At 36.7% G+C, this 13,922-nt stretch overlaps 1 protein-coding gene across 1 annotated transcript in view; it reads left to right on the top strand.

Annotated features, from left to right (window-relative positions):
* LOC143247751 (voltage-dependent calcium channel type A subunit alpha-1-like) overlaps positions 1–13,922 on the top strand; it is a 120,891-nt gene that overhangs the window by 101,062 nt on the left and 5,907 nt on the right. Inside the window, exon 24 of the mRNA XM_076496182.1 lies at positions 4,086–4,329. Within this exon, the coding sequence (XP_076352297.1) occupies positions 4,086–4,329 (244 nt within the window). The remainder of the gene's footprint in view (positions 1–4,085; positions 4,330–13,922) is intronic.

Below are 13,922 nucleotides of genomic sequence, written 5' to 3'. Positions count from 1 at the left end.
TCATTTCTCCATGGTGGACACAGCAGATAGCCCATTATGGCTGTCCTATAAAGCAAATAGATTTCTTCGAAAAGATGGATACAAAATTTTGCCGAAAGAATCACTAAAAACTGAACTCGTATTAATAAATATGGGTGCAGCACCCCTTACCCAACCAGTCCTGTCGCTACGTCCATGCTATGTGTATCACTTTGCAATAACAGGTAGTTTGTTTGTACCGTTGAATTTGGACAAATAATTAAGAAAGTCTATCGTCACAAAACGCACAAAATCCTGAAAGCACAGAATTCTATGATATGTCACCTTGCACGTTTCTTTACCAGTTCCGCACTGAACCTCCGATCTCGAACATACCGTTTCCTTCCTGAAAGTTTTGATTCAGAATTCTAGATGGCGCTTCAGAATAATGCACGTTTCGTTCAAGTTTAGATCCAATATGTTCACCCTGTTGTATTCCGATACCTTTAATATTTCCATTTTTTTCTTAAGAAGAACAAACCGTTTTTTTATTATATTTGTGCTTAACTCAAAACCACACAATAAGTTTAGTTCAAAATATTGAAGCCAATACTCGTCAATAAACACTCTGGAAAAGATGTTTATAAACAAGCTTTAATTACATGTGAACATCCTTTATCAGGTGTAGACACTAAATGTAAACATCCTTTATCAGGTGAAGACACTAAATGTAAACATCCTTTATCAGGTGTAGAGACTAAATGTAAACATCCTTTATGAGATGAAGACACTAAATGTAAACATCCTTTATCAGGTGTAGACACTTTAATGTGAACATCATCATCAGGTATAGACACTAAATGTAAACACCCTTTATCAGGTGTAGACACTTTAATGTGAACATCATCATCAGGTATAGACACTAAATGTAAACATCCTTTATCAGGTGTAGACACTTTAATGTGAACATCATCATCAGGTGTAGACACTTTAATGTGAACATCATCATCAGGTGTAGACGCTAAATGTAAACATCCTTTATCAGGTGTAGACACTTTAATGTGAACATCATCATCAGGTGTAGACACTAAATGTAAACACCCTTTATCAGGTGTAGACACTAAATACGAACATTTAAACACAAATTGTGGCGGTAGCAGCACAGAATGTGTAATATGGCTTTTCTCTAGAACAAAGAAACACATACGTCCACTTCATTACCTAGGGCACCTGAGCAGTGAGTCTGATGGCTCGTAACACAAAAGATCGAGTTTGAATAGTCGTAGAGGGCACGGAACAAATAGCCCACTATTTTGCTTTCGGCTAAACAATAAACATACAAATTCTATCCTGTACTATAAAAGTGGACTTATGAAAAAATGGGAAGAGGGTTAACAAACAAAACTGATTGTTCAAAGGAGTCCACAAGTAGGTTTATACGTTATTTATAGAAAGGAGTACACAAGTGGGTTTATACGTTATTTATACAAAGCAAGGAGTCCACAAGTGGGTTTATACGTTATTTATAGAAAGGAGTCCACAAGTGGGTTTATACGTTATTTATACAAAGCAAGGAGTCCACAAGTGGGTTTATACGTTATTTATAAAGGAGTCCACAAGTGGGTTTATACGTTATTTATACAAAGCAAGGAGTCCACAAGTGGGTTTATACGTTATTTATAGAAAGGAGTCCACAAGTGGGTTTATACGTTATTTATAGAAAGCAAGGAGTCCACAAGTGGGTTTATACGTTATTTATAGAAAGGAGTCCATAAGTGGGTTTATACGTTATTTATAGAAAGCAAGGAGTCCACAAGTGAGTTTATACGTTATTTATAGAAAGTAAGGAATCTACAAGTGGGTTTATACGTTATTTATAGAAAGAGTCCACAAGTGGGTTTATACGTTATTTATAGAAAGCAAGGAGTCCACAAGTGGGTTTATACGTTATTTATAGAAAGGAGTCCACAAGTGGGTTTATACGTTATTTATAAAGGAGTCCACAAGTTGGTTTATACGTTATTTATAAAGGAGCCCACAAGTGGGTTTATACGTTATTTATAAAAAGTAAGGAGTCCACAAGTGGGTTTATACGTTATTTATAAAGGAGTCCACAAGTGGGTTTATACGTTATTTATAAAGGAGTCCACAAGTTGGTTTATACGTTATTTATAAAGGAGCCCACAAGTGGGTTTATACGTTATTTATAAAAAGTAAGGAGTCCACAAGTGGGTTTATACGTTATTTATAAAGGAGTCTACAAGTGGGTTTATACGTTATTTATAGAAAGGAGCCCATTTTAACGTTTCTTAAGTATTCATTCTTCTATTAAATCAAACTTCAAGTTTTCAAGTTACTTAACGATTAGATCAGAATAATCTTGTGAACAAAGAATGTTTGAAACTCTTTACTTTTATAAGAAGTGATGTTATTGGCGTAGATATAAATGTTTTCACATAAGGTCGAGTACCTGTGGAATTTGGATCAGTATATTTTTTTCGAAACCAGATCATTTTTGCATCACACGTTTTTTGGCGATTTTCCTTCACGCAAAAAGCACTGTTTTTTCTTTTTTTTCCATGGTGATGTGTTTTTTTTTTAGTTACACACGGTTCCTCACGTGAAAATAGTTTATCGTCTTACCTTACCTTCCAACCTACACTTTGTACTGAGGTTTCAGACAACACAAGTTCTTTAAGTCATCTTACCCCGTGCTTAGCGAATAAGCTTTTAAAAACTAAAATAATTAACAAATGTCAAATTACAAACGTTACTCTCGGGTGTAAACAGGGTATCGAAATGTTGGACGTCAACGCTGGACGACCATCCGTGGACGGTGCAGGCTGGAAGCCAAGATCCCAGGAAGTGAGTGGGTGTCCATTATTGTACTTTCTCTCCCTTCAGAAAAAATGCTACGTTCCTTCTACCACGCCCCCTACTTGTTGTTAATTAAGTTGATTTTTTTTTCAACTTCTTTTGAATTTTTCACATCTGTAATATATCAGAAATTGTGATATTTGATTGTTTATGAATAACTGTTTTTTTTTTCAAAAAGTTAGTTATAACAATTTAATTGATAGCATATGATGAAAGTGTTTCCAAGAGGGCCATCAATACGTTTTCGGTATTACGATAGTAGAATCCTGGACTTAATACTACGTGGTGAACATAGCACAGAAAGACCATTGTGTAGCTTCCCGCTAAAAGGAAAAGAACAAACTAAACATCCACCAACAATGACAACATATGGGGAGTTTATTTTTGTAGTTTCTTGTCGAACTTGTTTTCTGATTCATTACTTCAAAGTTTTATGGTATAAAATGTCGAAAATCATTCCAAACTGTTGTATGTTTTTGTTGCTGTTTGTCTTTTTACTTTATTAGAAAGTTGTGTGGGCAATTATGTAATAATTAGTATCCTTACAATCATGAGTGTTAGTTGTTTAAAATAAGACCACAGGTGCGTTTTGAGAGTGACAATAACATCCTTCTATTCGATTAAAGCAGCCAAAGACTTGGCGGCAGGTGCTATTTTCTAGCCGCCTTTCCTCTAGTTTTTATTAGATAACCCTAGTCAATACCTAAGAGAAATTATGTTGAATGTTGTTTTTTTACATAAGTAATAAAGTGCTGTTATAAACTTATTTTATCGATTTATCTTTCTTCTAAAATATCAAATCAATAAAATAACTATGTATCGATGGTTTTAAATAATTCCATTGTAGTTTTACATTCTTTTATAAAAGAAAAAAGTACTAATAGGATGTGTTCATAATCTTGGAAAACTAACGTATTTAGAACAAATGTCATCCAGATGACAGATGTTTGGTTGTTTATAAGAAATATACATATGTCATCCAGATGACAGATATATTGGTTGTTTATAAGAAACATACATATGTCATCCAGATGACAGATATATTGGTTGTTTATAAGAAATATACATATGTCATCCAGATGACAGATATATTGGTTGTTTATAAGAAATATACATATGTCATCCAGATGACAGATATATTGGTTGTTTATAAGAAATATACATATGTCATCCAGATGACAGATATATTGGTTGTTTATAAGAAATATACATATGTCATCCAGATGACAGATATATTGGTTTATCTACAGAGGACCAAGGAAACACATCTTTATCCTCGTGATCACAACTATTATCCATCCCGTTCCCGATCACCTTCTCCAGAAAGATCGAGGCGGGACTCCCCAATCCTCACTAGACGAAGACGTTCCCCAACACCAATCAGAAGATCACCATCCCCTCGGAGGGGAGTCCATGACATTGGCTTTTCGGATACTGTTTTTGATATCGTAGAAAGGACCAAACATGAGACTTCTCGCAGAGGAAGGGCAAAAGGTAAATTTAGAAAATGTTAAACAGGAATATAGTAGTACAGGTAATGGGAAAGGTCAAACAGGAATCTAGTAGCACAGGAAATAGGAGAGGTCAAACAGGAATCTAATAGCAGAGGAAAAGAACATAGGTAATGGGGAGGTTCAAACTGGAATCTAGTAGCAGAGAAAAACATAGGTAATGGGAAAGGTCAAACAAGAATCTAGTAGCAGAGGGAAAAAACATTGGGAAAGGTCAAACAGGAATCTAGTAGCAGAGAAAAAGAACACTGGTAATGGGAAAGGTCAAACAGGAATCTAGTGGCAGAGGGAAAAATATCGGTAATGGGAAAGGTCAAATAGTAATGTAATAGCAGAGGAAGACGTAGGTAATGGGAAAGGTCAAACAGTAATGTAACAGCAGAGGAAAACGTAGGTAATGGGAAAGGTCAAATAGTAATCTAGTAGCAGAGGAAAACGTAGGTAATGGGAAAGGTCAAATAGTAATGTAATAGCAGAGGAAGACGTAGGTAATGGGAAAGGTCAAACAGTAATGTAACAGCAGAGGAAAACAATGCAGGTAATGGGAAAAGGTCAAACAGTAATGTAACAGCAGAGGAAAAACGCAGGTAATGGGAAAGGTCAAACAGTAATGTAAACAGCAGAGGAAAACAATAGGTAATGGGAAAGGTCAAATAGTAATGTAATAGCGGAGGAAAACGCAGGTAATGGGAAAGGTCAAACAGTAAGAACAGCAGTTAAGAGGAAAACGTAGGTAATGGGAAAAGGTCAAACAGTAATGTAACAGCAGAGGAAAACGTAGGTAATGGGAAAGGTCAAACAGTAATGTAACAGCAGAGGAAAACGTAGGTAATGGGAAAGGTCAAATAGTAATGTAATAGCGGAGGAAAACGTAGGTAATGGGAAAGGTCAAATAGTAATCTAGTATCAGAGGAAAATGTAGGTAATGGGAAAGGTCAAATAAGTAATGTAATAGCGATGAAAAGGTAGGTAATGGTGGAAACAAATAGTAATATAATATGGAGAAAACCGCAGGTAATGGGAAGTAGTCAAATAGTAATCCAGTATCAGAGGAAAATGTAGGTAATGGGAAAGGTCAAATAGTAATTCAATAGCGGAGGAAAACGTAGGTAATGGAAAGGTCAAATAGTAATGTAAACAGCAGAGGAAAACGTAGGTAACAAAAGGTCAAATAGTAATCTAGTTAGCAGAGGAAAAAACGCAGGCAATGGGAAAAGGTCAAATAGTAATGTAATAGCAGATAGCTGACGTAGTAATGGGAAAGGTCAAACAGTGTAACAACAGAGGAAACACAGTTACTGGAAAGGCCAATGTCAAACAAGTAAACGTTAACAGCAGAGGAAAACGTAGGTAATGGGAAATAACAAACAGCAATGTAACAGCAGAGGAAAACGTGGTAATGGGAGGATAAAGGTAACAGTAACGTAATAGGGAGGAAAACATTGGTAACCAGGAAAGCAAACAGCTAATGTAACAGAGGAAAACCGCAGGTAATGGGAAAGTCAAACAGCAATGTAACAGCAGAGGAAAACGCAGGTAAAGGGAAGATCAAACAGCAATGTAACAGCAGATGAAAACCGTAGGTAATGGGAGTTAACAAATAGTAATCGTAATAGCGGAGGAAAACGTAGGTAATTGGAAAGGTCAAACAGCAACTAGTTTCATTAGAGGAAAATGTAGGTAATGGGAAAGGAATCAAATAGTAACGTAATAGCATTAGAGGAAAATGTAGGTAATGGGAAAGGTCAAATAGTAATGTAATAGCGGAGGAAAACGTAGGTAATGGGAAAGGTCAAATAGTAATCTAGTATCAGAGGAAAATGTAGGTAATGGGAAAGGTCAAATAGTAATGTAATAGCGGAGGAAAATGTAGGTAATGGGAAAGGTCAAATAGTAATGTAACAGCAGAGGAAAATGTAGGTAATGGGAAAGGTCAAATAGTAATGTAACAGCAGAGGAAAACGTAGGTAATGGGAAAGGTCAAACAGTAATGTAACAGCAGAGGAAAACGTAGGTAATGGGAAAGGTCAAATAGTAATCTAGTAGCAGAGGACATAGGTAAAGCAGTATAAAATGTCTTATCCATCTGCCTACCTAACAGGAACGTCTTCTGAACTGTCCAGATTAGTTAAAGTTAGAGGATTTACACAGTTCTGTCTTTAAACTCCATGTCCACTTAGTTTCATTAGAGGATTTTACACAGTTCTGTCTTTAAGCTCCATGTCCACTTAGTTTCATTAGAGGATTTACACAGTTCTGTCTTTAAGCTCCATGTCCACTTAGTTTCATTAGAGGATTTACAACAGTTCTGTCTTTAAGCTCCATGTCCACTTAGTTTCATTAGAGGATTTACACAGTTCTGTCTTTAAGCTCCATGTCCACTTAGTTTCATTAGAGGATTTACACAGTTCTGTCTTTAAGCTCCATGTCCACTTAGTTTCATTAGAGGATTTACACAGTTCTGTCTTTAAGCTCCATGTCCACTTAGTTTCATTAGAGGATTTACACAGTTCTGTCTTTAAGCTCCATGTCCACTTAGTTTCATTAGAGGATTTACACAGTTCTGTCTTTAAGCTCCATGTCCACTTAGTTTCATTAGAGGATTTACACAGTTCTGTCTTTAAGCTCCATGTCCACTTAGTTTCATTAGAGGATTTACACAGTTCTGTCTTTAAGCTCCATGTCCACTTAGTTTCATTAGAGGATTTACACAGTTCTGTCTTTAAGCTCCATGTCCACTTAGTTTCATTAGAGGATTTACACAGTTCTGTCTTTAAGCTCCATGTCCACTTAGTTTCATTAGAGGATTTACACAGTTCTGTCTTTAAGCTCCATGTCCACTTAGTTTCATTAGAGGATTTTACACAGTTCTGTCTTTAAGCTCCATGTCCACTTAGTTTCATTAGAGGATTTACACAGTTCTGTCTTTAAGCTCCATGTCCACTTAGTTTCATTAGAGGATTTACACAGTTCTGTCTTTAAGCTCCATGTCCACTTAGTTTCATTAGAGGATTTACACAGTTCTGTCTTTAAGCTCCATGTCCACTTAGTTTCATTAGAGGATTTTACACAGTTCTGTCTTTAAGCTCCATGTCCACTTAGTTTCATTAGAGGATTTACACAGTTCTGTCTTTAAGCTCCATGTCCACTTAGTTTCATTAGAGGATTTACACAGTTCTGTCTTTAAGCTCCATGTCCACTTAGTTTCATTAGAGGATTTACACAGTTCTGTCTTTAAGCTCCATGTCCACTTAGTTTCATTAGAGGATTTACACAGTTCTGTCTTTAAGCTCCATGTCCACTTAGTTTCATTAGAGGATTTACACAGTTCTGTCTTTAAGCTCCATGTCCACTTAGTTTCATTAGAGGATTTACACAGTTCTGTCTTTAAGCTCCATGTCCACTTAGTTTCATTAGAGGATTTACACAGTTCTGTCTTTAAGCTCCATGTCCACTTAGTTTCATTAGAGGATTTACACAGTTCTGTCTTTAAGCTCCATGTCCACTTAGTTTCATTAGAGGATTTACACAGTTCTGTCTTTAAGCTCCATGTCCACTTAGTTTCATTAGAGGATTTACACAGTTCTGTCTTTAAGCTCCATGTCCACTTAGTTTCATTAGAGGATTTACACAGTTCTGTCTTTAAGCTCCATGTCCACTTAGTTTCATTAGAGGATTTACAAAGTTCTGTCTTTAAGCTCCACGTCCACTTAGTTCCATTAGAGGATTTACACAGTTCTGTCTTTAAGCTCCATGTCCACTTAGTTTCATTAGAGGATCTTTAGCTCCATGTCCACTTAGTTTCATTAGAGGATTTACACAGTTCTGTCTTTAAGCTCCATGTCCACTTAGTTTTAGAGGATTTACACAGTTCTGTCTTAAGCTCCATTCATTAGAGGATTTACACAGTTCTGGCTCCATGTCCACTTAGTTTCATTAGAGGATTTACACAGTTCTGTCTTTAAGCTCCATGTCCACTTAGTTTCATTAGAGGATTTACACAGTTCTGTCTTTAAGCTCCATGTCCACTTAGTTTCATTAGAGGATTTACACACAGTTCTGTCTTTAAGCTCCATGTCCACTTAGTTTCATTAGAGGATTTACACAGTTCTGTCTTTAAGCTCCATGTCCACTTAGTTTCATTAGAGGATTTACACAGTTCTGTCTTTAAGCTCCATGTCCACTTAGTTTCATTAGAGGATTTACACAGTTCTGTCTTTAAGCTCCATGTCCACTTAGTTTCATTAGAGGATTTACACAGTTCTGTCTTTAAGCTCCATGTCCACTTAGTTTCATTAGAGGATTTACACAGTTCTGTCTTTAATCTCCATGTCCACTTAGTTTCATTAGAGGATTTACACAGTTCTGTCTTTAAGCTCCATGTCCACTTAGTTTCATTAGAGGATTTACACAGTTCTGTCTTTAATCTCCATGTCCACTTAGTTTCATTAGAGGATTTACACAGTTCTGTCTTTAAGCTCCATGTCCACTTAGTTTCATTAGAGGATTTACACAGTTCTGTCTTTAAGCTCCATGTCCACTTAGTTCTGTCTTTAAGCTTTCATTAGAGGATTTACACAGTTCTGTCTTTAAGCTCCATGTCCACTTAGTTTCATTAGAGGATTTACACAGTTCTGTCTTTAATCTCCATGTCCACTTAGTTTCATTAGAGGATTTACACAGTTCTGTCTTTAAGCTCCATGTCCACTTAGTTTCATTAGAGGATTTACACAGTTCTGTCTTTAAGCTCCATGTCCACTTAGTTTCATTAGAGGATTTACACAGTTCTGTCTTTAAGCTCCATGTCCACTTAGTTTCATTAGAGGATTTACACAGTTCTGTCTTTAAGCTCCATGTCCACTTAGTTTCATTAGAGGATTTACACAGTTCTGTCTTTAAGCTCCATGTCCACTTAGTTTCATTAGAGGATTTACACAGTTCTGTCTTTAAGCTCCATGTCCACTTAGTTTCATTAGAGGATTTACACAGTTCTGTCTTTAAGCTCCATGTCCACTTAGTTTCATTAGAGGATTTACACAGTTCTGTCTTTAAGCTCCATGTCCACTTAGTTTCATTAGAGGATTTACACAGTTCTGTCTTTAAGCTCCATGTCCACTTAGTTTCATTAGAGGATTTACACAGTTCTGTCTTTAAGCTCCATGTCCACTTAGTTTCATTAGAGGATTTACACAGTTCTGTCTTTAAGCTCCATGTCCACTTAGTTTCATTAGAGGATTTACACAGTTCTGTCTTTAAGCTCCATGTCCACTTAGTTTCATTAGAGGATTTACACAGTTCTGTCTTTAAGCTCCATGTCCACTTAGTTTCATTAGAGGATTTACACAGTTCTGTCTTTAAGCTCCATGTCCACTTAGTTTCATTAGAGGATTTACACAGTTCTGTCTTTAAGCTCCATGTCCACTTAGTTTCATTAGAGGATTTACACAGTTCTGTCTTTAAGCTCCATGTCCACTTAGTTTCATTAGAGGATTTACACAGTTCTGTCTTTAAGCTCCATGTCCACTTAGTTCATTAGAGGATTTACACAGTTCTGTCTTTAAGCTCCATGTCCACTTAGTTTCATTTTCATTAAGCTCCATGTCCACTTAGTTTCATTTTACACAGTTCTGTCTTTAAGCTCCATGTCCACTTAGTTTCATTAGAGGATTTACACAGTTCTGTCTTTAAGCTCCATGTCCACTTAGTTTCATTAGAGGATTTACACAGTTCTGTCTTTAAGCTCCATGTCCACTTAGTTTCATTAGAGGATTTACACAGTTCTGTCTTTAAGCTCCATGTCCACTTAGTTTCATTAGAGGATTTACACAGTTCTGTCTTTAAGCTCCATGTCCACTTAGTTTCATTAGAGGATTTACACAGTTCTGTCTTTAAGCTCCATGTCCACTTAGTTTCATTAGAGGATTTACACAGTTCTGTCTTTAAGCTCCATGTCCACTTAGTTTCATTAGAGGATTTACACAGTTCTGTCTTTAAGCTCCATGTCCACTTAGTTTCATTAGAGGATTTACACAGTTCTGTCTTTAAGCTCCATGTCCACTTAGTTTCATTAGAGGATTTACACAGTTCTGTCTTTAAGCTCCATGTCCACTTAGTTTCATTAGAGGATTTACACAGTTCTGTCTTTAAGCTCCATGTCCACTTAGTTTCATTAGAGGATTTAGTTCTGTCACAGTTCTGTCTTTAAGCTCCATGTCCACTTAGTTTCATTAGAGGATTTACACAGTTCTGTCTTTAAGCTCCATGTCCACTTAGTTTCATTAGAGGGATTTACACAGTTCTGTCTTTAAGCTCCATGTCCACTTAGTTTCATTAGAGGATTTACACAGTTCTGTCTTTAAGCTCCATGTCCACTTAGTTTCATTAGAGGATTTACACAGTTCTGTCTTTAAGCTCCATGTCCACTTAGTTTCATTAGAGGATTTACACAGTTCTGTCTTTAAGCTCCATGTCCACTTAGTTTCATTAGAGGATTTACACAGTTCTGTCTTTAAGCTCCATGTCCACTTAGTTTCATTAGAGGATTTACACAGTTCTGTCTTTAAGCTCCATGTCCACTTAGTTTCATTAGAGGATTTACACAGTTCTGTCTTTAAGCTCCATGTCCACTTAGATTCATTAGAGGATTTACACAGTTCTGTCTTTAAGCTCCATGTCCACTTAGTTTCATTAGAGGATTTACACAGTTCTGTCTTTAAGCTCCATGTCCACTTAGTTTCATTAGAGGATTTACACAGTTCTGTCTTTAAGCTCCATGTCCACTTAGTTTCATTAGAGGATTTACACAGTTCTGTCTTTAAGCTCCATGTCCACTTAGATTCATTAGAGGATTTACACAGTTCTGTCTTTAAGCTCCATGTCCACTTAGTTTCATTAGAGGATTTACACAGTTCTGTCTTTAAGCTCCATGTCCACTTAGTTTCATTAGAGGATTTACACAGTTCTGTCTTTAAGCTCCATGTCCACTTAGTTTCATTAGAGGATTTACACAGTTCTGTCTTTAAGCTCCATGTCCACTTAGTTTCATTAGAGGATTTACACAGTTCTGTCTTTAAGCTCCATGTCCACTTAGTTTCATTAGAGGATTTACACAGTTCTGTCTTTAAGCTCCATGTCCACTTAGTTTCATTAGAGGATTTACACAGTTCTGTCTTTAAGCTCCATGTCCACTTAGTTTCATTAGAGGATTTACACAGTTCTGTCTTTAAGCTCCATGTCCACTTAGTTTCATTAGAGGATTTACACAGTTCTGTCTTTAAGCTCCATGTCCACTTAGATTCATTAGAGGATTTACACAGTTCTGTCTTTAAGCTCCATGTCCACTTAGTTTCATTAGAGGATTTACACAGTTCTGTCTTTAAGCTCCATGTCCACTTAGATTCATTAGAGGATTTACACAGTTCTGTCTTTAATCTCCATGTCCCACTTAGATTTACACAGTTCTGTCTTTAGCTCCATGTCCACTTAGAGAGGATTTACACAGTTCTGTCTTTAAGCTCCATGTCCACTTAGTTTCATTAGAGGATTTACACAGTTCTGTCTTTAAGCTCCATGTCCACTTAGATTCATTAGAGGATTTACACAGTTCTGTCTTTAATCTCCATGTCCACTTAGTTTCATTAGAGGATTTACACAGTTCTGTCTTTAAGCTCCATGTCCACTTAGTTTCATTAGAGGATTTACACAGTTCTGTCTTTAAGCTCCATGTCCACTTAGATTCATTAGAGGATTTACACAGTTCTGTCTTTAATCTCCACGTCCACTTAGTTTCATTAGAGGATTTACACAGTTCTGTCTTTAAGCTCCATGTCCACTTAGTTTCATTAGAGGATTTACACAGTTCTGTCTTTAAGCTCCACGTCCACTTAGTTTCATTAGAGGATTTACACAGTTCTGTCTTTAATCTCCACGTCCACTTAGTTTCATTAGAGGATTTACACAGTTCTGTCTTTAAGCTCCACGTCCACTTAGTTTCATTAGAGGCTCCACGTTTACACAGTTCTGTCTTTAATCTCCACGTCCACTTAGTTTCATTAGAGGATTTACACAGTTCTGTCTTTAAGCTCCACGTCCACTTAGTTTCATTAGAGGATTTACACAGTTCTGTCTTTAATCTCCACGTCCACTTAGTTTCATTAGAGGATTTACACAGTTCTGTCTTTAATCTCCACGTCCACTTAGTTTCATTAGAGGATTTACACAGTTCTGTCTTTAAGCTCCACGTCCACTTAGTTTCATTAGAGGATTTACACAGTTCTGTCTTTAAGCTCCACGTCCACTTAGTTTCATTAGAGGATTTACACAGTTCTGTCTTTAATCTCCACGTCCACTTAGTTTCATTAGAGGATTTACACAGTTCTGTCTTTAATCTCCACGTCCACTTAGTTTCATTAGAGGATTTACACAGTTCTGTCTTTAAGCTCCATGTCCACTTAGTTTCATTAGAGGATTTACACAGTTCTGTCTTTAATCTCCACGTCCACTTAGTTTCATTAGAGGATTTACACAGTTCTGTCTTTAATCTCCACGTCCACTTAGTTTCATTAGAGGATTTACACAGTTCTGTCTTTAATCTCCACGTCCACTTAGTTTCATTAGAGGATTTACACAGTTCTGTCTTTAAGCTCCATGTCCACTTAGTTTCATTATAGGGTTTACACAGTTCTGTCTTTAAGCTCCATGTCCACTTAGTTTCATTAGAGGATTTACACAGTTCTGTCTTTAAGCTCCATGTCCACTTAGTTTCATTAGAGGATTTACACAGTTCTGTCTTTAAGCTCCATGTCCACTTAGTTTCATTAGAGGATTTACACAGTTCTGTCTTTAAGCTCCACGTCCACTTAGTTTCATTAGAGGATTTACACAGTTCTGTCTTTAAGCTCTATGCCCACTTAGTTTCATTAGAGGATTTACACAGTTCTGTCTTTAATCTCCACGTCCACTTAGTTTCATTAGAGGATTTACACAGTTCTGTCTTTAAGCTCCATGCCCACTTAGTTTCATTAGAGGATTTACACAGTTCTGTCTTTAATCTCCACGTCCACTTAGTTTCATTAGAGGATTTACACAGTTCTGTCTTTAAGCTCCATGTCCACTTAGTTTCATTAGAGGATTTACAAAGTTCTGTCTTTAAGCTCCATGTCCACTTAGTTCCATTAGAGGATTTACACAGTTCTGTCTTTAAGCTCCATGTCCACTTAGTTTCATTAGAGGATTTACACAGTTCTGTCTTTAAGCTCCATGCCCACTTAGTTTCATTAGAGGATTTACACAGTTCTGTCTTTAAGCTCCATGTCCACTTAGTTTCATTAGAGGATTTACAAAGTTCTGTCTTTAATCTCCACGTCCACTTAGTTTCATTAGAGGATTTACACAGTTCTGTCTTTAAGCTCCATGCCCACTTAGTTTCATTAGAGGATTTACACAGTTCTGTCTTTAATCTCCACGTCCACTTAGTTTCATTAGAGGATTTACACAGTTCTGTCTTTAAGCTCCATGTCCACTTAGTTTCATTAGAGGATTTACAAAGTTCTGTCTTTAAGCTCCATGTCCACTTAG

Source organism: Tachypleus tridentatus, chromosome 3, assembly GCF_004210375.1.
Source record: "Tachypleus tridentatus isolate NWPU-2018 chromosome 3, ASM421037v1, whole genome shotgun sequence".
Classification (NCBI taxonomy): domain Eukaryota; kingdom Metazoa; phylum Arthropoda; class Merostomata; order Xiphosura; family Limulidae; genus Tachypleus; species Tachypleus tridentatus.
The sequence above is the reverse complement of the archived record's forward strand: the minus strand, read 5'-3'. Positions and strand labels throughout refer to the sequence as shown.